The sequence below is a fragment of the Onychomys torridus genome, chromosome 4, assembly GCF_903995425.1.
Source record: "Onychomys torridus chromosome 4, mOncTor1.1, whole genome shotgun sequence".
In the NCBI taxonomy this organism is placed as follows: domain Eukaryota; kingdom Metazoa; phylum Chordata; class Mammalia; order Rodentia; family Cricetidae; genus Onychomys; species Onychomys torridus.
Window position 1 is genome coordinate 49,138,617 of NC_050446.1, and position 25,061 is coordinate 49,163,677.

At 44.1% G+C, this 25,061-nt stretch overlaps 1 protein-coding gene across 4 annotated transcripts in view; it reads left to right on the top strand.

Annotated features, from left to right (window-relative positions):
* Rapgef4 (Rap guanine nucleotide exchange factor 4) overlaps nucleotides 1–25,061 on the top strand; it is a 269,226-nt gene that overhangs the window by 190,172 nt on the left and 53,993 nt on the right. For 2 of the 4 annotated variants that reach the window (XM_036183312.1, XM_036183313.1), the window contains 6 exons: nucleotides 14,510–14,594; nucleotides 15,111–15,171; nucleotides 17,157–17,233; nucleotides 17,573–17,719; nucleotides 20,021–20,140; nucleotides 21,751–21,762. In XM_036183312.1, the coding sequence (XP_036039205.1) occupies nucleotides 14,510–14,594; nucleotides 15,111–15,171; nucleotides 17,157–17,233; nucleotides 17,573–17,719; nucleotides 20,021–20,140; nucleotides 21,751–21,762 (502 nt within the window). The remainder of the gene's footprint in view (nucleotides 1–14,509; nucleotides 14,595–15,110; nucleotides 15,172–17,156; nucleotides 17,234–17,572; nucleotides 17,720–20,020; nucleotides 20,141–21,750; nucleotides 21,763–25,061) is intronic. The other 2 variants (XR_004944679.1, XR_004944680.1) reach the window with 1 other exon arrangement.

A 25,061-nucleotide genomic window follows, 5' to 3' on the forward strand; every position in this document is an offset into this window, starting at 1 on the left:
GGATGGCAACCCTAGGCCACTGGCTCGGCCGACCTCCCTTCATTACCAGGGCTCTGTGAGAACATTCAGTTTTCTGTCTTCTGTGTCCACTGGGCACTTTCCGAGAGAGCGTTGTCCCTCAGACCTACTTCCCCAGCATCTGCCCGTTGGACCAGTTCACACCGGCCTCTGAGTGCAGCTTTATCACCTTTCCCCAGGACGCCTTCCCTTTCACTGGCCCATACCCCAGGCAGCATGGGCTTTTCAACATATGTCATTTTTGTCACACCGAGTCCCCTTTGTCCAAACTCTCTCTTGGGGCTTAATCTCCCACACAGAGCCTTTCAAAGGCCTTTCCCTCATCCCAGCTGGTACCGTCATCCTTAACTCTAGAACCATGGTTTTCAGCTCTTTCAGCCTCAATACTTTTTCTTCAAACAGAAAATTAATAGAAGAATCCAAAATATCAAATAGAAAAGCCAGAGTTTCGCTGACCTAAGCAGGAGTAGGGTCCAAGGAACCAGCCCAGCCAATTTATCCTCTGCCTGCCCTGAAGGATCATGGGGAGGGTGGCTGAGGGCACAAGAATTCCCCAGGGCGGTGGGAAAATCAAATGAATGAGGCCATCAGAAACCACGATTTCTCTCCCGTCAGACTGTCTCCCTTCCTCTTGACCCATTCGTCCATCATCTGTCCTTCTTCATCACTTCCTGGATCAATCCCCTTTATGCTGTTTTCCTTGCTGTCAGGTTCCTTCAAGCCACCGTCATTCTGTGGTTCTGAGTCAGACTGAGATAGACCCTAAGGCATTTAGAAATGTGTGGGGATGTTCCAGTTGTCAGAATATGAGTGGACACACAGGCTTTTGGCATCCACTGGGCAGAGGTGAAGACCAAGGTATACTGAAGGCATCCATGTCAAGGAACCCTGCCATGTCTGCCCTGTGAACAGCTCTTGGCTGCTGAGAAGCAGCTGAACACTGGGAGTCTCTGAAAGGCAATCACACAACGCCAGTTTTCTTCATTTAACCCCCTTGTTATGTACCGGCACTTATTGGCTGCCATCTTGTTTTGATAGTGTGTGTTAGCATTCTATGCTGTGGAGAGGGGGCTCCCTAGTGTGAAATAGTCAGGCTATGTCCCTGTCTTCCATTGTTTCTATTGCTGTGAAGAGACATAATGACCACAGCAACTCTTATAAAGGAAAACATTTAATTGGGCTGGCTTACAGTTTCAGAGGTTCAGTCTATTATCATCATGGTGGGACATGGCAGCATGCAAGCAGACATGGTTCTGGAGAAGGAGCTGATCCCCAGGCAACAGGAAGTGCACTGTGTCACTGGGTATAGCTTGAACATAAGAGACCTCAAAGCCCACCCCCACAATGACACACTTCCTCTAACAAGGCCACACCCACTCTAACAAAGCCACACCTCCTAGGAGTGCCACTCCCTATGGGGGCCATTTTCTTTCCAACCACCACAGCCCCCAGCAAGGAAGCCATCAATAACCTTTGTAGAGTGAGTGAGTGAGTTCAGAGCACCTGCCAATCCTCCCTCAGCTCTTCCTTCCACTGAATTCACTAATATTTCCGACCCTTACCAAGTAGATTACAATGTAAGAAGAATAAGTTGTTCATCTGAGGAGTTTGTAACCCAGTGAGAGAAGAGTTCCCAAATTATATTCAAATGGGACAGACATTTATCGAGTTCGTGCTGCATGCTCCAGATTTGATGGCTAGGTTTCATGTGTCATGCCTAGAAATAGGATCCTCTGGGTTGGGGGCTAAGAACTTATCATGTGTGACTGAAGCTATGGGTTCACTTCCCAGCACCCCCAAAGAGAGACGGTGCTGCTCCCATTTTCTTACACAGAGCAATGGATTGCAAGAACCCTAGGAACCCAAGTCTTCAAAGAAAATTCGTTTCCCAAGCTTGGCTGCAGCTGACCTCTGGCCATTGAATGGCAGATTTTCACTTGGTGGTGTGACTCAAGCCTGGGATCTGAGCACTCAAGAGGCTGAGGCAGGAAGATTTGGACAACATAACAAGTTTCAGACCAGTTTGGATTACATATGGAGATCCTGTCTCCAAAACAAACAGACAAACAAACAAACAAACAAAAACCAAGAAGACATTGATCTACTCACATTCCAAGATGTATCATTTGGGGATTTTCTTCCCATCTTCCCAATTTTGTTTTGTTTTGTTTTTTTTAATTTGGCAAACAGTAGAATTGGGCTGGCAATGCTCCTTTTGGCTTATGGATTTTCTTCCTATTTGAATGACAGCTCCAAAGGGATGGGAAAGTGAAAAATAAGGAATCTAATTTTGTGAGATAGACACTCAAGTTCTACACACCCACACACACACTCACACTCCTCCCATTCCCCTGTTTTTTTGGTTAGTTATTTTTTCAATTTTCTGGTAGTCTTTGGAGGTACCACTTGATTCTCTTTAAGAAGGCAGAAAAGAAACCGATTTGGTCAAGAGTTACCCGCACCACCCAGCACCATGTCTGTCCTTGAAGGGACTGACGCAGCACTTTACTCTTGGAGACTAAGGCCATGTCCATAGGGCCTGGGGAGGTTGGCTCCATAGGACCCAAACTGCCGAGTCATTAAGAAATGCAGAGCCATGGCATGCATTGGCTCTATGTCAGCTGGGCCAAGACCCCCAATTTTTGAACTCAGCACAGCTGCATTTATAATAGTTCCCACTGCCAGAAAGGTTGCAGAACTCTGATAATTACTGGGAAAGAAATAACACAATATTCTTTGATGAGAAGATTACTCCGAGAATTTGATTGTATAATGAAGATGTTGCTTTGAAAGGTACTTCCCATTGTTCTGAGGCTGAGACTCGCTAGCTTAAAAAAAAAGTGTCACTTGTTTTGACAGGCTACTTAGAAAAATTCTCTGTTTATTACATTAACTGCAGCATTTTAACTGTCAAACTATGAAAGAATGTTCTGCAGTTTAAAAAACAGAATAGAGCTTCAGGGGGAATTTTTTGGCACACTCTTGTTGCTATTGGTATTGAAAGAAAAAAAACATACATTCTGAATGTGAAATTAGCTTTTTATGTGGTGGCAGACAGAGTGACTCACAATGCCCTTCGTGGTTGCGCAGGTGTGGACCTGGATGGCATTTGGGGGCAAATGCTACCGAACGGTGACAGGTTGATGGTGCTGTTGTTGCAGCGTTGAGACAGGGCCATCAAATACAAATGAACTCTCAGAGCTTATTGTTTTGACTTTGCTTTGTTTATGAGCCAGAATGCAGGAGGTTACTCTACACACATAGATATAGTGGGGATGCTCATACACAGAAGTGGGCACTTGGGTATAGTTACGCAGGCACTTTGGGTAGGAAGCCATGGGCCAAAAAATCCAGAGGTGGCCAGGTAAGTACAATATAGTAAAAGGTGAAGCCACCTGGAAACAAAGAGGCTTCCCAGACGCAGGATTCTCCTGCTATCAAGCCTTCCAGCTCCCTCCATGAAGAGTGAGGCATCATGCCCCACTCTTTACAGTGGTCTCTCGGGGGCCTGCCTAGAGCAGGAGGGAAAGGAAGATTGTATTCCTCAAATCTCATTCTAGTTCTGCAATTCTGAAACTTCCTAAATCCTAGAGTACAAGTGGTTGAAAAAGAAAAGTCCATTGAGCCTGGAAAGAGGGGAAAACAGCCCAGGAAAATTAGATCATCATACCAAAAATTGTTAGCAGGTTCTGGAGTCTTCCAAATGGACCTGAAACTCATAAACTTGAATTCACTTATTTTATGTGATCAGTGAAAGGTTTTAGGCATCTGAGTCTAGAAAGGAAGTGAGCACTAGGAAGAGGTACAGGCTGTCCACCCCTGCCCATTGATGGCTCTAATGCCCAATACATTTGTTAGAGGGAGCTCAAGGGGCTGTGTATTTTTTTCTTAATTAGAAAATTTATCTTTTAAAATATTATTATTATTATCTGTGTGTGTGTGTGAGCGTGTGTGTGCGTGTGTGTGTGTGTGTGTGTGTGAACGTGTGTGTGTGCAGAGGCCAGAAGAGGGTACTGGATCCCCTGTGGGTTGCCTGATGTGGGTGGGTATTGGGAACTAAACTGAGGTTGAATAGCAGGAAGCCCTCTTAAGCACTGGGCCATCTCTCTCCCCATTTGTCTTAACTGGATCTTCATTTGTTCAGACTGTTTTTGAGGATGTGAAGTTTGAAATCCTGATATTTTAGGAAGGTACCTTTACTCTGTAGATCTCAAATTCTCCATCCAAAAGCCATCGGTGGTGCTCATTTCTGGGGAGGAGGTACTCTCCAGGAGCATGTTCACTGTCTGGCAGTCCATCTTCACAGGATGGACAGAGGACGGAAGAGACATGGGCACAGGAGCTGAAGCTGTGAAACAGGACTGCACTGTGGGCCCTGGCCATAGTGCACCCTTCAGTGCTTGGCATACTGCCTCTGTTCTTACTGCGAAGGTTGCTGTGTCCTCATTGAAAGCTTAGAGATTTCCCTGCATAAGGGATTCCACTAAGTGGGTCATTTCTGGAGTTTAGAATTACACACACACCTATAAAAGCAGTGTGCCATGTTCTGTTAACTGAAGTGTGTGTGTGTGTGTGTGTGTGTGTGTGTGTGTGTGTGTGTGCTCGCGTGCACATGCACTCAGGTACCTGCAGAAGCCAGAAGAGGGTATTGGATTCTCTGTGGGTTTCCTGATGTGGTACTGCTGTAACTGCACACGTATACTTTAGGGTTCCTGGTAAGATGAGCTCAAGTTTTTAATCACTTCCTATTGTTCAGCCCATCTATTTGTTGTAGAAAATTTGAAAACCATTAGGAGTTTCAAAAGAATGCATAGACCTGCAGTCCTATCTCCCAGATATGAAACTACTGTTAACATTTTTGGGGAGCTAGCTCTCTGGTGATTTTCATGGTTGTTGTTGTTGTTGTTCTCCTCCTCCTCCTCCTCCTCCTCCTCCTCCTCCTCCTCCTCCTCCTTCTCCTTCTTTTCTACAATTAATGACATGAGGGTCTTTAGGGCTGGGTTTTTAAGTGTGGAATGTGCTATCTGCCCTCTGAATGTCCCTGCATGCATCATTTTGTGATTCGTACACATGGGTTGATTCTATGCTTCTTAGAAGCAACAAAGGCTGTTACTGTTAATGCCTCGGTACTCTTCCTATCAGAACAGAGAAGGAGCTTCCAGCCAGGCAGGGTCGCAAGCAGAGTGATGGGCCAGAAATATGCCATGAAAATAAAGAGCTGCCTGACACTTAAGGAGTGCCCAAACCAGGAGCAGAGTTGATCCAGTCAGGTAAAGGGAGGCCTGCTATGCCATCTTTTGACATTAGAAGGAATTTACAGCCATCTCGGGGCACCATGGAAGAGCATGAAAGGAAGATATGAGTGGTCAGTTATGCGGTATATTGACTTTTCTGAAGTTGAATTTTCTGATGACTATAGAGAATGGACTAGAGAGGCCAAGACTGAGAACAGCTAGATGTTTGTATGAGAATAAAATTAATGGGTTTTGGAGAATTTAATGATACCATTTGAAATACATGCATGCAATCCAAGAGCCTGCTAAATAACTTGTCAGTAATATGGAGCGTGAGAGCCAGGATTCTATTCTCACACATTTGCTATTAATGCATCCAACATCTTTTGGGTACAAATCTCAAAGAATCTAATAATGCCTGCTAACCCTCTCCCTGCTTTCCAAGGGCTTGTAAATGGAAGCACAGATGCAATTGTATTTAATGATAGGCAGCATTAATTAAGTACATGTGTGCTAGGTGCTGGGCTAAACAGTTCTTTAATTCAGTTCTCTCAAGAAACTCTGAGGTAGTTAACATACTCCCCACCTTATAGATTAGGAAACAGGAGCGTAGGCAAAGTCAGTTGCCTGTTGGTTATCCAGAGCATAGTGGGCTATGAATTTGATCCAGATGTCTAACTGGAGCTGGGCTCCACCTGCCACGGTCCTAAAGGGACTCAGAATGGCTTTGAAAATTATGTTTTGAGCATTGGTGAAGAAATATGTCATGGAAATCAGATTTTAAAGTAGTCATTACAAGATTACCTCATCTCATTAAATCACTCCTCTATAAATCTGAAATACGAGCATAACACATTCAATAAGTAGAATAGAACATGTAGACTAGAACAGAAGTGTACTGTCTACTCGAGATTGAGTGGTCTACTTTGAGAGAGTCATAGAGGGTTATTATAATAATCGAGATTATTCTTTCCTCACATGCTCTGGAGCCTGTAATTCTCTTGTGTGTATCTCAGGCACTGAGAGCCCCTCTGTGTTGCCAATAGCAGAGTCCACATGGTTATGTGGGTGTAACATTATCAAAACTGATTTCATAAAGTGAAATGCTTTATGATTAGTGTTTCCGGATTAAATATAGGAGGCCCAACTAAATTTAGATTTCAGATAAACAATGCTTTATTAAAACTGTATATGTTTCATGCATTTTTTTTTTTTGAGGCAGAGTTTCACCATGAAAGCCTGGATGACTTCAAACTTATAGAGACTTACCTGCCTCTGTCTCTGGAGTGCTGGGACTAAAAGGGTACAACCATGCCTGGCTCTCATGCATCATTTTATTTGCCAAAATTGGTCCCTGGCTTGGGGTTATTTAATTGGCTTGTCCCACAGCTGTCTAGAAGAGGTGCTAGAAAACTTAGGTAAGAAGAGAAACCCCAGCTGGGAGGAGCCACCTTACTCCTCCAGAACCACACACAAGACGTAGTGACTCATATTTGAATAGCTCTGCGTAGTTTATGTGGTGACCTCACATCCTTCGCCTCCTTGAAGCATTGAATACTTCTGTAAACTCTACATGGCCAATTATAACTTTCTGTTTTCGGAAGAAGAAATTGAGTTGAATGGATGTCAAGTGCTTTTCTTGTTTTATTCTTTCCTTCCTACAACGTTGCTTCAGGTTTCTCCTTTCTAGTAGAGTTAATGAATTATGATGAAATGGCAGAAGAGGAGGAGGAGGAGGAGGAGGAGGAGGAGGAGGAGGAAAAAATAAAGAAAAAATGGAATAATTCAACTGTCCCTGACAAGAACTGACAGTTTACTGAGAAAAAAAGTGAAGCTAACAATGTATCCCTACAGCATCTCTGAAAGTTTGCATTTTCTATTGCACCCAAGAGCAGAGGGTGAGCTTTGCCATCTGACTCCATCCTAACTGGTTTGTCCTCCTCCACTTATGACTTGGGTATTTCACAGGAAAATACCAGTAGTTGTACTTCTTACAAAGTTTAATGTTAGGGTGCAGAGATGGCTCAGCGGTCAAGGGGACTTACTGCCCTTATAGAGGACTGTGGTTTAGTTCTCATCCATTCCTGGCGACTCACTAACTCCAGTTCCAGAGGGTCTGACACCCTCTTCTGAGTTTCTTGAGCCCTGGGCACCAGGCATGCACATGGTGCACATACACAATTAAAAATAAATAATGCTTTCTTTTTTAAACAGTAGAATATCCTTGTAAGACATGTTTGCTGGAAGAATATTAGGCATATGCTGTTCCTGAGTTCAACCAAACACCTTGTCCTAAAAGCACTCGGGGTGTGGAGTCTCTGACCTATGAGACTGGGGATGTCTTACAGGATGGCACCCTTTCTTACAAACGGGAAGCTTTTGTGGTTTACCGATCGCTTGTATTTATTTCTCACCTCCTAGATAAGCACGAAGCCCCTCTGCATGGCTTTACAGTTACAGTGGAAGGTAGCTCTGTGCATCTAGGAAACGGCTCTGTGGTGAAGGGGAGAGGGTAGCAGCTGGGCAGGCCACTTCACTGCTCATCACAGGGAATGCCCCTGACATGTATGAAGAGGGGGCTAGGGGTGGGGAAAGCAAGCAAGCTAACAAACAACAGCAACACACTGTTTCTCTAGACAAGGACACAGACACCTGCCACACCTCCTTTTAAGGGGAATAAGATTTACACACAGTCTCAAGAGCACCCGAAAGTGATACGAAGTTAAAACATGACTTGAAAGTTGAGTGTCAGCTGGAACATATCCTCCGTCAGGAATAAACATCCCTCCAGAGGTAAACAAAGCACTTTATTGGAAGTTTAGAAGCTTAAACATGACTTGTGCTTGTATTTATAATGTTGGCTTCTCTTAGTGGTGTCCACACAAATCTATCAGATGGCAGGTCTACTGGAACCAGTTTGTTCGCTTTCTCAACTGCATATTGTACTTCCAGTCATGCCTACACACCACTTGGTAGATGGGTGAATCCCTCATTTCATCCACATCCCAAGAGCTAAGGAACGCTGTCTCTGACCTTGATAAATTCCTTGATAAAACAGTATTTACCAGCAGCGTCCAATATCACCTGAGCCCTCCCATCCTTTAATGTATAAACTGCTTCTCCCTCCATCCCCATTTATTATCTTGTCTGTAACTAGACATTGCTGCCAGAATGCAGCCCTTGCAAAAACTAGGCCTTTCCACAGCGGGATCCAGCAAATCCACATCAATGTGGCACCACGCAGGTTTGTAAAGAAGCAGGGATGCCTAACATCTCTCCCTGTGACATCTGGAGAGGGACAAGTAAAGACCAGGTACATTCACCAGCTGCCACTCAGAGCATCCAGAGAGTCAATTCACTTCCAGCCTTGTAGGTTCCTCTTCTGAAGGTCCATGGGAGTTATCTCCTCCCCCCATCACCCCCGTTTCCTTTTCCTCTTGAAAGCCAAATTGCCTTCAGTCCTTGGGACCCTTTCATTACTGTTTGAACAGGCTGGGGGCTGATTTGTAGGATCACTTCTCCATTTCCCCCCCATCACCCCCATAAAGACCAAAGCATGAAAGGTACCTAATGCCACTGTTTGCTACGAGAGACCCGCTTTTAAAAATATGACTTTGTTCAGTGGTTGTGGTAGGGAAGGTTCAGTTTTAGATGTTCTCGGGTGCTCTTTGAGGGCTTGGGGCAGATCAAGGGGAGGGCCTCCATCTGACAGCAAGAGTGGAGAGACGAACCTTCCCAAAGGTGCTAGATGGCACAGCAGCCCTGAGCTGGTGGCCTTGGGAACAGCCCGGTGCGTTGCTGTTATTCTATAGCCGACACTGAGGTACACTCAGGCTAGGAGAAGGACTCACATTTTGATTTGCTTAGCCGGGCACAGACTGACTAGACTGAGTTTTAGCTCCATCTGGCCTTCTCCCTAGTATTTACCTCAACTGTCAATCCTAACGACACGTGGAGGCCCCAGAGGGACAGGGTCTTGGCTCTGGGCAAATCTCTTCGGAATGTTTTTATCATTGTGTGCATTGTGAAGACTCAGTTTTGAAAAGGTACATCTCCCTACAGTGCTGACTCCTCTTACCTCATTTCAGCACTTGCTGTAAACAGGACCAAAGAACTCCTGGGAGGCTAGGTCTGTCGCCAAACGGCAGCGACCTGCCAGGTCATTTCATTGAACACTTCAGACCACAGAGGTTTTTTGGTTGTTGTTGTTACTGGAATGTTATTCCTTTCTTTTTTTTCCCATTCATTTGAAAGCTAGCCTGTGTTGAGACACTGTTTGGTTTGGTTTCAAGGGCCCGCACATGTTTTACCACAGTACCTGGTCAGTCCCTGCAGAAGATGTTATTTCCATGGGTTGGTTGCTAAAGATGTATGACCAAGGCTGGAGCAGGCTGCCACACAGGTGTCCGTATGCCAGTGGTACCCCCAGAGAGCCTCTCCTGAAAGCAGAAAGGTGGATCTTTCTGCTAGGCTTCTTCCCAGCAGGCTGTGCTTTATGAGAGGCATATGAGATCAGAGAGGTCACACCTCTACTTCCTTCTTATTGCCAAAACAAAGAGAATTTCTCCAGCCTGAGGCCATTTCATACCCTTCCTGGGACAACCACTGGCCCTTTCTCAACTGTGTGTCTCTGAAACCATTAGCTCTGTCTACATTTCCCAGGCTCCCTCAGCCACCCTGAGAATCCTCTTTGGACATCATCTCAGAGAATAGGTTTTCTTCCCATGGTAAACTCTGTCATTGTCTTCTGCTCAGTGTGGTAGGTGAAGGCCAGGAATGGGCCAGAGTCCAGTCAATCTGAGTAGGGAGCAGTTGATGAACTACTGAGACCCACCTCATACAAGTTCCTATAAGGCTTTCATCTGTACCACCGCTTATCTCCCATGGCAGTGTCTACGTGGATGTCAGGCTCCAGAACTTCCCAGTCTTACCCTGTCCATTTCTGTCTGCTTCCTACTCTCCAAGAATTCTGGAAACTTCTGGTAAAGCTCACTACGGGGTTTGGTGGTCACACCTGCTTGTTTCTCACTAGGCCGTTCATACCACAGACGAAACCCTGGCCACAAAAGCTAGCTCAACAGGTGCTATTTACCTGGTCACCTTCATCCACATCCCTCCCCCACACTCCCTTTGATGCAGAGTAACTGGCTGCATGTCATAACTCTCTGGATATACATTTTTCTATCATTTGTGGAAAAAGATTGATTATTTCCACCTAATTTCCTCCCTCTCCTGAGAATTAAAATACCTCCTTTGCCCATAGAGGATATGTTCTAAGATGCTCCATGGATACTTGAAATTGTAGATGGTACCCAACTGTGTGTGTGTGTGTGCATGCATGTGTGTGTGTTTGTGTGCATGAGAGAGAGGGTGGGTATCATCCATCATATATATACACATACACATATATATATACATATATATGTATATATACATATATATAATAGGATCTAGTATATAAGTTAGAAATAATAAGCAATCAGAATAATTTACTAGGAGTTATTTGGAATTTGTAAATTGTTTACTTCTGGAATTTTCCATCTGATAGTGTTTGATGTCAGCTGACTGCAGGCATGTGAATTTACAGAGAACAAAACTCCAGGTAAGGAAGGCAGCTGTTACCATTTGCCACGGTGTAAATCAAGCTGGAGTGTGCAGTGGGCACCTTGTGTTACCCAGTGGAAAGATCACCAAGCACAACCCCACTTGCTCAGGCCACAGAGCTGCTCCATGTTTCTGCGGGTATCGCCTCTAAGTCCATCGTGAATTTCAAGAACTCCATCTATCCTATGAGCTGTGATGAAAACTTGCCCTTATAATAATGCCTCCTACCTTTGTGATATATTCCATATATGCAGTATTTCATGGGCCTTCAGTCACATGGCCTTTACAGCCATCATACTTAAGGTTGCCATCTTACAGATGCAGAAATAAGCCACTCGATTGTTGGGGAAATAGGAAGTTCATAGGTTAGACCTCAACTCCAGTTTCTGTGTCTAGTCTAGTACACAATGCCTTTTTGATACTGCTTCTCTTGAGAAGAGTCTAGAGTAGGAGCAGTTAAGCAAACAGCACTGCTCCAAGAGTGTTCTAAATTACCACAACAATCCAGCCTTGGCAAGACAAAGGCTGCTGAGCCCAAGCGAGAAGGCCTGAGGCAGAAAGAAGCATCCTAGGCAAAGGGAGCTTCGAGAAGTCTTCTGGACAGGAAGTGCAGTGTGCAGATGGCTGGGGCAGACAACGATGACAGATGAATCTAGAACAGTAATTCAAGACCAGGCTTTAAAGAGCCTTAGTGGATGCTAAAGAAGTATGGACACTGATGGTGGTCAGGAAACCACCTGAGGGCAGAAGAGGATGCCATCTGGAGGTGAGTTAGATCCCGGGGCTACAGATGGTAGCTGGGGCCTTTCCCCAGGGAGAGTGAACAGAGCAGATCCTTGGTGGCAGAGCCCACCACTGAAAGCAGACAAGGGAAGGCCAGGTTTAGGAAAGCAAGAAGGGGGCGTGGCAAAGCAGTGGGCAGAAGCGAACCCAAGTAGGCCCCTAGTGTAGGACGCTAAACAAATAGAGCATGTTTCAAAGACAGTCACCATCCTTACCCCCTTCCCACACAGGTCCTAAGACTGATTGGCTCAACACTGACAGATTTTGAGTACATTTCCTTGAAGATCTGACAGTTCACCATGTTTGATATTCTAGATGAAATGTAACTACTTTTACTGTAATGAGACCTGTAAATTCTACAGATGGTATTTAAATCTAAATAATTTAATGTATTAAATTGAGTAATCTAAATCAATTTTAAAATTCTAAATTTTTAAAAAGACATCTGAATGAAGCAATAAAGATTTCATATTGCCACTATGTAAAATATCCCTAAACACCCCAGAGATCTGCTCCCCTAACCCCAATATTGAACCAGTCAAGATTTTAGAGCTGACTTGATACTTGTAAATCGCTCTTGTTGAGGTTGTGCCCCCACCTGCAGCCCCATCTGCACAGAGGAAGTGAGGTGGTCCAGTCACTCCTTTGACTTTAGACAAGCATCTAGGAGCTACTGTGTGCTATTTGCAACCAAAGACAAGAAGCAGGAACAGCAGGGCTCTCCTCCAACTGAAGAGCAGTAATCGTATTATGCCTACCTGAGCTTTCCTCCATGGATGCTCTATGGCCGTAGATGCATGGAGGTGACAGGATTAACTTTTAAATCCCCAAGGGTACTCGTTTCTAAATCCCCACATGTAAGTCAAGTGGTAGATTGGGCACTTGCTAAGAGGGCCTGACTCCTTTGGCACCCCTGTGGCCCCAACTTCTCTTCAGCATCTTTCGAGGGTCTGCACTCTTTAGGTGACACCACTGAACGCTAGCCCGGTGTGCTATTGTGTCCTTCAGCGATGATCCTTAGCAGGAAATTAATGTGGTTGGTGTCTCCCAAGTCCTGGATTTTGTATTTGTGCAGTCAGGATTAATAAACAGGTCTTCCTTTGATTCTTTGTAACAAGGGCATAGCATTCTTTTGTTTGTGACAAAGCTATCCTCATGAAGGTCATGTGTAAGTTATGATGTTTTCTTCCCCCAGCTATCTCCAAGTAGGCCTGCCACTTACCTTGTGTGATAGTGTGTTTGCAAAATTATTTAATGCAGCTACCTCTTTCGGCATACTTACAACGTGGCTCCAAACACTCCACAACTGACTTAAGTTCCAGATGTCAGTTACTGGATTAAACACCATACCCTACCTGAAGTTTGTTTCACTTTGGCTTGAGTTTTAGGTAGCCTGTTGCTGGGTTGTGTTTCCCACGTACACAAATAGCTATGTAAGTACCTCAGCATCCACTGATGCTGCGTGATGATTACGTGAGTCTCACATCTCTCTCAAGAAGGAATTATCTCTGGTTTTCTGTGGGATGTCAAAGGGATGGTGTCTTGGTAACTTTTCTGTTGTTGTGATAAAATGCCATACCAACACAATTTATAAAAGAAAGAGTTTATTGAGGCCTACAGTTTCAGAGGGATAGAAGACATGGTCACCATGGTGGGGGAAGCATGGCCGCAGGTAGGCAAGCATGACCCTGGAGCAGTAGCTGAGAACTCACATCTTGAGACAAGTCCACAAAGCAGAGAAAGCTAACTGGGAATGGCACAGGCTTTTAGAACCTCAAACCCACTCCCCAGTGACACACCTCTTTCAACAAGGCCACACCTCCTAATCCTTCCCAAACAGTTCTACCAACTGGAGACCATATGAGCTTGTGGGGGGCCATTCTTGTTCAACCCCGCAGCTGGTGAGTGTCAGTGCACACCGTTTCTCTCCGAACTTCCTAGACTTCTCGGCATCCAGCTATAACTTTCAAGAACCTGTTAGTCAGGCTTCCTTATACTGCAGCGAACAATAAAAACCCCAAATTACTGACTGAACTTATCATTAATGTTATTGAATGCCATTAGGGGCTCCACTTTTAGACACAAAAGGCAGTCAGGAATGTATTCAGTCTTCTTATGTTAACAATGACTCCTTACTCCATACATCAAAGGTACATTACTAACTTTATGTAGCTCTGAGCTTCAGAATTAAAAAAAAAGACAGTAACACAAATCATTAACCCTTTACAGACAGTGGTAGTCCGTGGAGCACAGTTTATGTGGACGTACTTCTCTTTCCCTCTCTTAGAATTCCCAGACACCGTGGTTTGTCTTGTTCTCACCCCATGGATACACCTCCTTAGGGCTGGGTAAAAAAAAAAAAAAAAAAAAAAAATCATTTCATATTTGAGCCTTCTGGGAGCAGCATGACATATAGTCTTAGAACAGTGAGATCAGCCGTGTTACCCTTTTGTTAGGCTAAAATACCACACCGCAGCTTAGGGATTGTGAATCCATTGCCAGGTTGATCAACCAAGTATCCCTCGTGTGAAAGAGGCAAGTTTTATCATTACTGACTAAGGATGTAAAAAGAGACAATGTTTTACAATTCTCTACAGAGTGCCGGGTGAGTTAACCAATGACTGTACAGGTGCTCCTCCCACTGAGATTGGAAGGGATGGGGGCCTGTGTCCATGCGACTCCCCCCATGTCCTTCCCACTAGTGACCCCATTCATTCCTAGTCCCTTGAGGGACTATTGAGGCACATAGTCTCCCTCAGTCAACATCTTTCCATGTAGAATAAATCCCTGAACATGTCACTGACCGCTGGCTCTATTTCCTTATCTGAAGCTTGCGTAACAACATGTTTCATTATTATCTTTCTTTACAGACCTGGCCAGAGAACTGTGGATGACCTAGAAATGATCTATGATGAACTCCTTCATATCAAAGCCTTATCCTATCTTTCTACCACGGTGAGCGTCTCTTGATCAAGCTGCGGGGCGCGGGCATACACTCAAGCAAACGCTGTCCACACAAAGAAAAATAAAATAAATAAATGAATCACAGAACAACAACAAAAAGCGGTATCCAAACCTAAGAAATGACTCAGCGTGAGCGTAGGTACAAGCCCGAGGACCTGAACTCCATTCCAGTAACCCACGTGGTGGGAGAAGAGAACAAACTCTCATGAGTTGTTCCCTGACCTCAACATGTTCACCACGGCATGCCGTCACCCCACAGAATAAATAAATGTCACCAAGGGGCTGCCTGGTGGGAATATGTTCTGAGCTTTTCTGTTGTTTTAGTATAGACTTTGAGATCCCAGCAGCAAGTCTAGTGAAAGTAGTTCTGGATGACAGGAATTTGTGTAAACAAGGTGAGAGAGACAGCTTTGAGGTGAGTCTGGGAACCACAGTGAACAGGGAAGCACACAAAACACAAGTCTCTTCCCCTTCCCTCACCTGCCCACGTTCTTTCTTTCCTTCTAGGTGAAACGGGAGTTAGCGGGTGTTCTCATTTTTGAGTCTCATGCCAAAGGAGGAACTGTGTGTAAGTGAGAACACTAATGAAGCTCTGGGCCTGGCCACACCGTCTGCTGTTCAAGGTCAATGCCATACTCTCCCTGGTGGCCCCAACCAGGAAGGATGTCACTTGACACTTGTGTTTTCCTGGATCTGTGACTGTTCCAGCATGTGTCAGTCAATCTGAAGTCTGGTGGTTTTCCAGCCCCACATGTTAGCACTTGCCCATCTGAGTCCTGCTGGCTCTCTACCGCACTGGTCCAACACAGTGTCGAAATGGGTGGGATGAAGTCTTTGCTCTTTTGACAGGGCTTCTCTGGTGACTTGGATTTGGAAGAACTAATTTGGGGCTGGGGCTGGGGGAACAGTTCAGCTAGCAGAGCTCTTGCCTAGCATGTGTGAAATAGCCCCTAGGTTCCTATCCCTAGCACGGCATAACCCCAGGGGACTAGGGGACGAAATTGGGAGGGTGGCTCACACCTGTAATCCCAGCACTTGGGAGATGGAAGTAGCAGGGTTTGAAGTTCAAGGTCATACCTGGCTGTATAGCAAGTTTGAAGCCAGCCTGGGTTACTACTTAAGACCCAGTCACAACAAGTTTAAATTAACTTAAAAAAAAAAATAACTAATTTGGCTTATGAAATTTCTTGTTACAGTTATGGTTAAAGTTTTGTGTTTCATGTTCTTCTTCACCTTGCACCATGGGCTCCAAGCCCAGGAGGACCTCTTTGCCTCAGATACTGACAAAGTATTAATCATATGGTGCATCCCTCTAGAATTCAAACTGTCCTTCTGATCTGTGATCATACCCGGAAGCAAGAAATTCTGATATTAATAGATGCAAGCAGTATTACCAAAGCTGGCACTTCCCATTAGTCATACAAAATCTTTCTTCAACAGTTGGGGTTAAGGCCAGGAAATGCCCCCTTGTCTAATCTGTGGCAGAATCAGAAGATGAATCACATGCCAAAGATTCTCAGGGGTTCCATGCCAAAGAGAAAATGATGGCTAGCTATAAGCGGATGCTTCCTAAGCCTGGTGACACACAGAACACTTTGTTAATGGACACCAATTAAACAAACTTCCAGGGAAATGTTGCTGTTTGTTAACTACATCACAATAGTTAAAAATAAAGGGGAAATATGAAACAGAGAATCAAAATGAGTTTTAAAAACTGTATCTCAAAATGTCTCATTTTCGGTCACTAAGAACACTATTTCCAGCCCTGTTACCTCCTCCAGCAAGAGACTCACTCATCCCCTTTTCAGAGGCACCTTCTTACTTTTTAATCTTCACCTCTTTAATTGTTTTCTTCTATTTAACTTACTTTTACTGGTCTTTTAATTCTTTTCATTCAAATTGTTTTCACTGCATTGTGAAGTATTTAAATGTTTTGGATGAATCAGAGACTACTAAAATATTTTATTTTTTTTAATCAAACACTCCTGTTTCTACTCCAGTTTAAATATTTTCCAAACAATGAAACTGTGCGCTCCAGCTACCTCATGATCCTCCTTATTCTGCTCTTCTCTCATCCTCCCAAGGGTGATTGCTACCCTGGATATATTGGTTATCATTCTAACCAATTAAAAACATATGCGTAGATATATATTTATCAACGTGCTATGGACCAGTTTGCATGTTTTCAAACTTCACATTACCAGTCTGGTCACTTTTAAAACCCATTTCCTATAGCACAACACTTTATGAATTGTGGGGGAAACATGCATTCCATTAAGAAATGGATTGCTGGGTAAATTGATATCCAGTGAAAACCTGTCTTTCAGGGCAGAGCAAATAGTACAGCCTCTTGTCCTTTTATGTTCCATAGGAAGACAATAATATTCCACCTGAATTAGTTAGGATTTGCTGGTAATTTTTTTTTTTTTTTTTTTTTTTTTGTATTTTCTGTATGCCTAATTCTGGGGACGTGGAAGTGACGATTTGATAAGCTGTAATTTGTATTGATGTGCTTCTGTTCCTCTCCTAAGTCTCTTTATCTTTTTTGTCTAGTGTTTAACCAGGGGGAAGAAGGTACCTCCTGGTACATTATTCTAAAAGGATCAGTGAATGTAGTCATTTATGGCAAGGTATATATCTATATATATTTTCTTCTTCTTCTTGAAACGTTATTGTACTGCGTTTGCTAGTGTGCCTCGAAGTAGTAACAAATGCTGCTGCAATTTAAGTTACCCTGGCATCCTGACCATACGTAGAAAAGACATAATTTCATCTTTGATCATAAATGTTCTCAGTTATCACACTCAGTCATTCATTGACTGTATTTACTCTATGACAGAAAACTTGAGCCATTTTAATTTAATTAGATAATACTAGATGCAACCCATTTATATACACAGTGTTTGGGGGGCAGGGGAGAGGAAGGAGGGTGTTTGAGGCACTTTATCTGAATGTCCTGCTCTCCCCAGGGTGTGGTTTGCACCCTGCATGAGGGAGATGACTTTGGCAAGTTAGCCCTCGTGAATGATGCCCCACGAGCTGCTTCCATTGTTCTTCGAGAAGATAACTGTCACTTCTTAAGAGTCGACAAGGAAGATTTCAACCGGATTTTGAGGGTAAGTTGAGAGAACAAACTTTGGTGGAAGGATATCCTATTTTTCCCCTTCTTGAATAAAAAAGGATTTGGGAGGATTGTTCATCCCACAGGACTATGGCAAAGAGATACTTGAACAAAGGACCTTTGTTGTGAAACAGGCATGTTCAATGTGCTGGTGTACATTCTGGAGACCAGGTGCAGACACCAAATATTTTGCTGGACCAAATACTTCTGTATATGCCTATAGTGGACCATATGGATGGACAATAATAGCAGTCACCTTAGCAAAATACCAAAGTCTAAGAAGTTTCTTGCTGGTCTCGTGTACATCCTTTTTATGACCTCTTCTACCCTGCTGTCCAGCAGAGTGGTGGCTTCCCTCTGCCAGGGTCTTTTCTATGGTCCACGTTCCATCTCTTCCCAAGTCTGAACCATTCTCCTACCGTCAGACTCTTGATTTACTGAGTGCTTGTTAATGGAAATTAATGCCTATTATAGTAATCCAACAAAGTATATTCATTTGCCAGCCAGTGGTGGCGCACACCTTTAACCCCAGCACTCAGGAGGCAGAGGCAGGTGGATCTCTGAGTTTGAGGCCAGCCTGGTCTACAGAGTGAGTTTCAGGACAGCCGGGGCTACCCAGAGAAACCCTGTCTTGAAAAACAAAACAAACAAACAAGGGCTTTATCTCAAACTGTTTCAAACTAAAGCTGTTGCAGATATTGGCAAATAGGTGAATGATTTGGGTGGTGGAGCAGGAGCAGCAGAATTACACCTGAGTTGAGTTCTGAGGAAGAGCCCCAGAAAGCTCTTTAAGGTATCTGTAAGAGTGTGGGATGTTAAAAAAAAAAAAAAAAATGGTTCCTGGCCCCAGACAAGCTTCCTCTGTCCCTATCCTTCCACATGCCTGAGTCCCCTCTGCTTACAACACTGGTGACACACTTGGTCACAAAGCAGAGAAAGTTAAAGTTCATACCATTGAGAGGGTTAGAAGCGTGGCTCAGCTGGTAGAGTACTCGCCTAGCAGGCCTGAAGCACTGGGTTCAGTACCCAGTACTGTATGAGCCAGGCATGGTAGTACACAGCTATCAGCTCAGCCTTTAGAGGTAGACGCATGCCTGTAGGATCACAAGATCAAGGCCAGCCTCAGCTACATAGGGAATCTGAGGCTAGCTTGGGATATATAAGACCCTGTAAATAATAACAATGATAATGAAAATAGCAATAATAAAATTTATGCCACCGAATAATATAGGGGAAGGTGTCATAGGAATATGATTTTATTGTTATCTAGTCTCATTTAAAATGGAGACAAAATATTAAGAAAAAGTAGTGGAATTTTCAGAGTAAATATTTTAATGTATATTAAGGTTTAAGTGAACTTGACTAATTCTGAAGTTTACACCAATGTGGTTACATTCTGAGAAAAAAAAAGAAAAAAAAAGAAAAGAAAAGAAAAGAAATCATTTGAGTCATATTTGGATGGTTTTTATCACTGACATCATTTATAAAGCCGCTTAAAACAACTGAAGAGGGCTTGTATCACACTCCGGTTTGATTTTTAAAGAGCTGTTTGTTGCGTGGGCTTGGGAGATGGCTGAGTCAGGAAAGAGCTTGCTCTGCAAACATGAGGACTTGCCTTCAGATCCCCAGAGCTCACCTGAAACACCAAGCACAGTGGTGCCATCTATTCCCCCCTCCCCGTGCCGGGAAGTGGGGGACAGGTGGACCCCTGGGGCCCGCTGGCCAGCCAGTCTAGTTGAATCCAAGAGCTCCAGGTTCAGTGAGAGACTCTGTCTCAAAAACTAGCTGGGGTGTAGCCCTCTGGCTTCTGAATGCACACTTGCACAAGTAGAGGGCACACAAAGAAGCATGGATGCACATACATCCCACATGTATCAAAATCGAAACAAAACAGTTGTTTAATTAGACAATGCTGCCACTCCTAAGGATCACAGAAAAAGACTTTGCTGAAGCTCTGTTCTGTTTGCCACATATTCTTCGGAAGGATAAACACCTCTGGTTCACTCTTTGCTTGCTCCATGCCCTCCCCCAGAGATTTCTCAGAGCACCACCACCACACCAGGCTCCTCCAGAGCTTTTCTAAGACTACGGTAAAAGCAGAATTTTCAATTCATATGCTTCAAACCTCATCTGGTCCTCCCTCTGACCATTCCAGCCCTTGACTTTGAAAATGGCTTAATTTGTAGACGCGACAATTAACATCACAAGCGCCAAATGAGTTTCTGAAGCACTGGAAATTTCTGTCATTGTCTGAGTGAACGGCGGCATCTGTATGTGGTATAATTTGTGTTTGCAGGACGTTGAGGCGAATACAGTCAGACTTAAAGAACATGACCAAGATGTCTTGGTGCTGGAGAAGGTCCCAGCGGGGAGCAGAGCTTCCAATCAAGGAAACTCACAGCCTCAGCAAAAGTATGTTTGCATCCAACACTGTAATTGCCAGACTATGATTAACCTTTTCACATGGTATCATTTCTACAATAGATGTTCTCTCTTTCTCTCTTTTTTTTTGTGGAAGATGGCAGTGTGTATGACTTTTTTCTCTCTCTATTGACTAATCACACATCTTGTGGCATATAATGTATCCATTTCTGGCACTGCGTTGAGCTTGGTGCTGTGTAGAGTAATGCCAGAGAGAATATTGTCCTTCTCCGAAGCGTCTCCCTCCACACTGTGCATCCATAATAGCTTCAAGAAGAGGACCCTGCATGAACAATGCAAGGAGGCATGCCAGGCAGCTCAGGGCACAGGCCCCAGTGATGAGAAGCTATGGTATTTGAATGTCCCAGGGAGGTTTCTCATACAGCATTTTCACCTTGTTATTAGAGTGGCTATGCAATATGGCTAAAACTCTGATTTTGAATGGAAAGCGTGAGCTACCCCATTGGCTTCCTGGGTACTTATTCTTGCCAGCATCCAGTGGGAACTTCGCTTCCCATTCCTTAGGTTGCTTGTTTAACTCCAGTCATTTCCAGGGCATCTGGGTTCAGTTCTGGCTTTTGCTGTGACTTCCTACCTAAGACGGTGGCGTGAAATGTACCAACATTTGAGTGACGAGACGAGAGACTTCGAAGCGAGGCTCTGGGAAATCAGGGCTTCCGGATTTTTAAGTGAGGATTCAGTCTGTGTATAAGAAAAGCGAATGAGTGTTTGTTTGCTAAAGCAACATCACCAAATAATATGTTGAAGGAGCACTTCCCTCTGTTGCCGAAGCAAGTGGGGTTTCCTTTATCAGAGCGCTCACCCAAACTGATGGGTTCCTATTGTTTCGACTAAAAGCCTATGACTCAGATGTTTTCATCTGGATAAGTCAACACATTTGAGAAGAAGACAGGGAGAAACATATTATTAGATAAGCACAGTATGTTTTGCAAATTTGATCTAATCCTTACAACAACCCCTTTTTAAGGGATGGAGGCATTTCAGCTCTCATGGGCAAGTGGTTCACTCAAGGATTCAGAACTCCCATGGGACTCCTTAAAGCAGAGGGTCTCAACCTTCCTGATGCTGCGACCCTTGAGTACAGTCCCTCATGTTCTGGTGACCCCAACCATAACATTGTTTTCATTGCCACTTTGTAACTGTATTTTGCTACTGTTGTGAATCATAATGTAAATATCTGGTATATCGGATATCTGATATGTGACCCCCCCATGAAAAGGGATCATGACCCACAGGTTAAGAACTGTTGCCTTAAAGGGAAGTTCAACTGGACCAGCTTTCTGCTCCTCTCACTTTCTAGCTTACAGTATCAAAACAGAGTAGTGGGGTCCCTGGCTCCATGGGTCCCAAATACTCAGAGAGTGGGGGATACATATGAATGTGTCCATGTGTTTTCCCCTATGGTTATTTCTTATACAATACAGAGCAGCAGCTATTTATATCACATTGACTTTCAGTAAATATGTGGTACTATCAGTAATCTAGAGCAAACTGTGAGTAGATGTATCCTATGCTGTTTGTATAAGGGACTTGAACAGCTGCATGTTTTAGCATCAATGTGCATGCTGTTACCAAATTATATAGGGAGTGATGACTGTAGGTAGACACTGAATCTTCAACACTCCATGGGAATGCTGCGAACCAATTAAAGGGGGTGGCATCAAAAAGAATGTGTAAAAATCTGTTCTTTCACTTACAAAACTCTACACTTAACCTTCCAGATCTCTTTATTATTTATTAATTATCTTTGCTTTTATCTGTTCTTTTTCTACCAGGGATTGAACCCAGAGCCTCAAAAGTGCTAGATTAGTACTCTCCTCTGAGCTATGGCCCCAGCTCTATTATCTCTGCTATTATCCATTTTTTGGACAGTTTTTTTTACAGACTACTGAGGATAACAACAACAATTTTGTGTGTGTGTATGTGAAGGTTTCTGCTACTTCCAAAATCTTTATTTATAACTAGATGATTTTGCAGATGACTGCATTCTTTAATACTGTCCCATGTCTCAGGAAAATTGTTCTATCTGGAAAATTCCCCTCAACTTTGGGACATTTGATCAGGAGATGCCCTGACACCTCCCTTTACCTCTTCTGTACATGAGGGAGAAATCAAAAGCCTGTGGTTATTACAAGTCTTCTATTGAGGGTGCCTTCCAATTTATAAATTCAGTGGAATGAAAAGTTGAACAAAAGGTGATATAGATGAAGACACTGTGTGTCTTACATTTATTTTAGTATCATATCAATTTTCTATTTGTGTCCTGTCATCCAGTCCAAGTTTCTTATATAATTCAAAGATAATGTACCCGTGCATGTTTGTAGGGAGCTATTTATGAAGTTTAACTCACTGAGTACAGAACAATGCACCATACAGCCAGCTTCCTGAAGAACAGAAAGCGGTCTCTCAAGGGGTCATGTTTCAAGACTGACCAGAGCTAAAAGGACAGTCCCTGAGCTGGGCGGTGGTGGTGCACGCCTTTAATCCCAGCACTCAGGAGGCAGAGGCAGGCAGATCTTTGTGAGTTTGAGGCCAGCCTGGTCTACGGAGCAAGCTCCAGGAAAGGCGCAAAGCTACACAGAGAAACCCTGTCTCAAAAAACAAAAACAAACAAACAAAAAAGACGGTCCCTGTAGGTAAAATTTATGGCTGATGTTCTCATCAACTTTGAGAACATGCCAACAACTATGTCTGCAGATAAATATATGATCAAGGGTATCTGTCTGCAGAAATTGTTCCTTTTGAACTCAGAGAACATCATCATGTTGGTGGCAATAATGTTATTTTTCTGATTTACTTCCCCCCCCACACTGAGAAATCCAGCTAAGTTGATGTATACACATTAAGCTTTCAAAACTGCCTGACTTGGCCCAAGCCACTGAACACTGAGTGCGGCATCGATGCTAATATCAAGTTAGTAGCTGTGATGATGGATTCACTGTGACATCCCCTCTGGGGGATGTCTTGGGCAGTGGATTGTGAGGATTTAGTGAGACAAGAACTCAAAAAATGACTGTCCTGTTCCAGGCTGAGGCTCTGCCTTTTCCCTTAACTGGTTTCCCACTGCAATACTCCCAACTTGGTCACAGGAAGCTCTGCTTTTCCCTTCCTCCTCCCCTGGTCCTTGCTTTGCTTGTTCTAAATGCAGACTTGGTGTTAGGAAAAGATTTTTCCCTCACAGGTTTAGGACAACCCGCTGGCTGGTATAGGGTAGCAACGGGGGTGTGCTTTTCCCAAGAACAGGGGTAGCTTTTCCTTGCCGGAAACCGGCAGTATATGGTGGTCCCAAGCACGAATGACTGCACGTAATGAGGACTCAAGCTGTAGGCACCTGTCTATATCTGCTGTGAAGGAAAGCCAGAACCTGATGTTTTAGGTAAAACTGGGGCCATCTAGAAGTGTCCATGCCCTCTTTTTTTCTTCAGTCTTCTGCCCAAACTCCTGGGTTCTATGGAGCTACTAGCTAGGTAAGGAATCCACAAAGCTATACCACTAGAGGGAGTCAGGGACCAAAGAAAGATCCTGTGGGGTGTGACTAGCCAGGCAGGCAGAACCTAAAGAAGACACTTGCTCTCTATTGGGGTGACAGCTTGTATGGCCTGCTAGCGGGTCATTAGTCTATGTGAGCAGGCAGAACACTTGGCCTAAGGGAAGTCCAAACAAGGGAAACCGTAATGTAAACACAAGCTGCTTCAGAATTAAAGTTCGGACAAAGGGCCACATTGTCTAGGATTTGCTCCCCAGATAACATGGGAAGTAACCCACTCACTCAGTGCCCAGTTAAAGAATGCATTGATAGTCTTATTTAAATACAAACTGCTTTCCAAACAGAACAGAAAAGCCCCCTTAAAGAGGAAGATTCTTGATGACATGGAGAATTTCCTGCTTAGAATGAGCTCCTGGCAGCCAGGCCTGGCCTCTCTCCACCCGGAGCATCTTTCTGTAAAGGCACACAAAGCAAAACAAACCAACAAATAGCCACACACAGTAGCATTCTCTAAGGCTTGCCAAACAGTTTCCCCACCTGCAGAGGCAGAGAGAGGCAGAGGCAGTGTTGACTAGCAGGAGTCAACTGGGTTACCTATTTCAGTTGTCGGGACCTAGTGAACTCCAGGCAGGTGTAGAAAGCTCTCCACCACCACCACCACCACCCCCATTTCCTGGTTAAAGTGGCCACATGCTCCTCCTCTGGGAGCTCATCTAGTGAATCAGATATTCATATACTCCAGCTAGGGCTTAGCAGCAAAGTGCTCACCTAGCACACACAAGGCCCCGAGTTCGGTTTCCAGGGCTGTTTCCCTCTCTCTGTTTTTGTCTACTCGGGGTCCTGTGCTGCCATGTCTCTTCTGTCCCTCAGGCAGGAGGTCAGACCCTACTCATGCTGCAGATGCTCTTGCCATCTCTCCATGCCTCCTCCACAGTCTCAGACAGGCAAGAAAAGCACACTGGTGAGGAGGTGACGGGAGCTGGGCTCCCTCTGAGCTCCATTCTGTCGCTGCTTTCCGAACACGAGAGAATGTTCTTGGCGTTGTTGGCTTCCTTTCCTGTCATTTTGCCAAGCAGGAAGGCCAGGTCTGAGTTCTGGCTGAGGGAGAGCCACATCCCCTTCATGCACTCTACCCACCTACAGCTATCATTGGCTGTTTGCCACTGTCTGGACTCTAACTAACATTGAATTGTAAAAGCATACTTTCTCTTGTGGGTTGGAGAGCACCCTGAATCCCTGGAAGTAATGACTAATGCAGCCCCCTAAAATAATTCAAATTTGGCACTGCATAAGTTACATATAGTTTTCTAGTTATGATTTACTTCCCATTCATGATGCTCTCTGGGTTTGTTTGCTCGCCAGTGCTTGGGGGTTTTGTTTTCTTTTCTTTTATTATTTGCTGATTTCC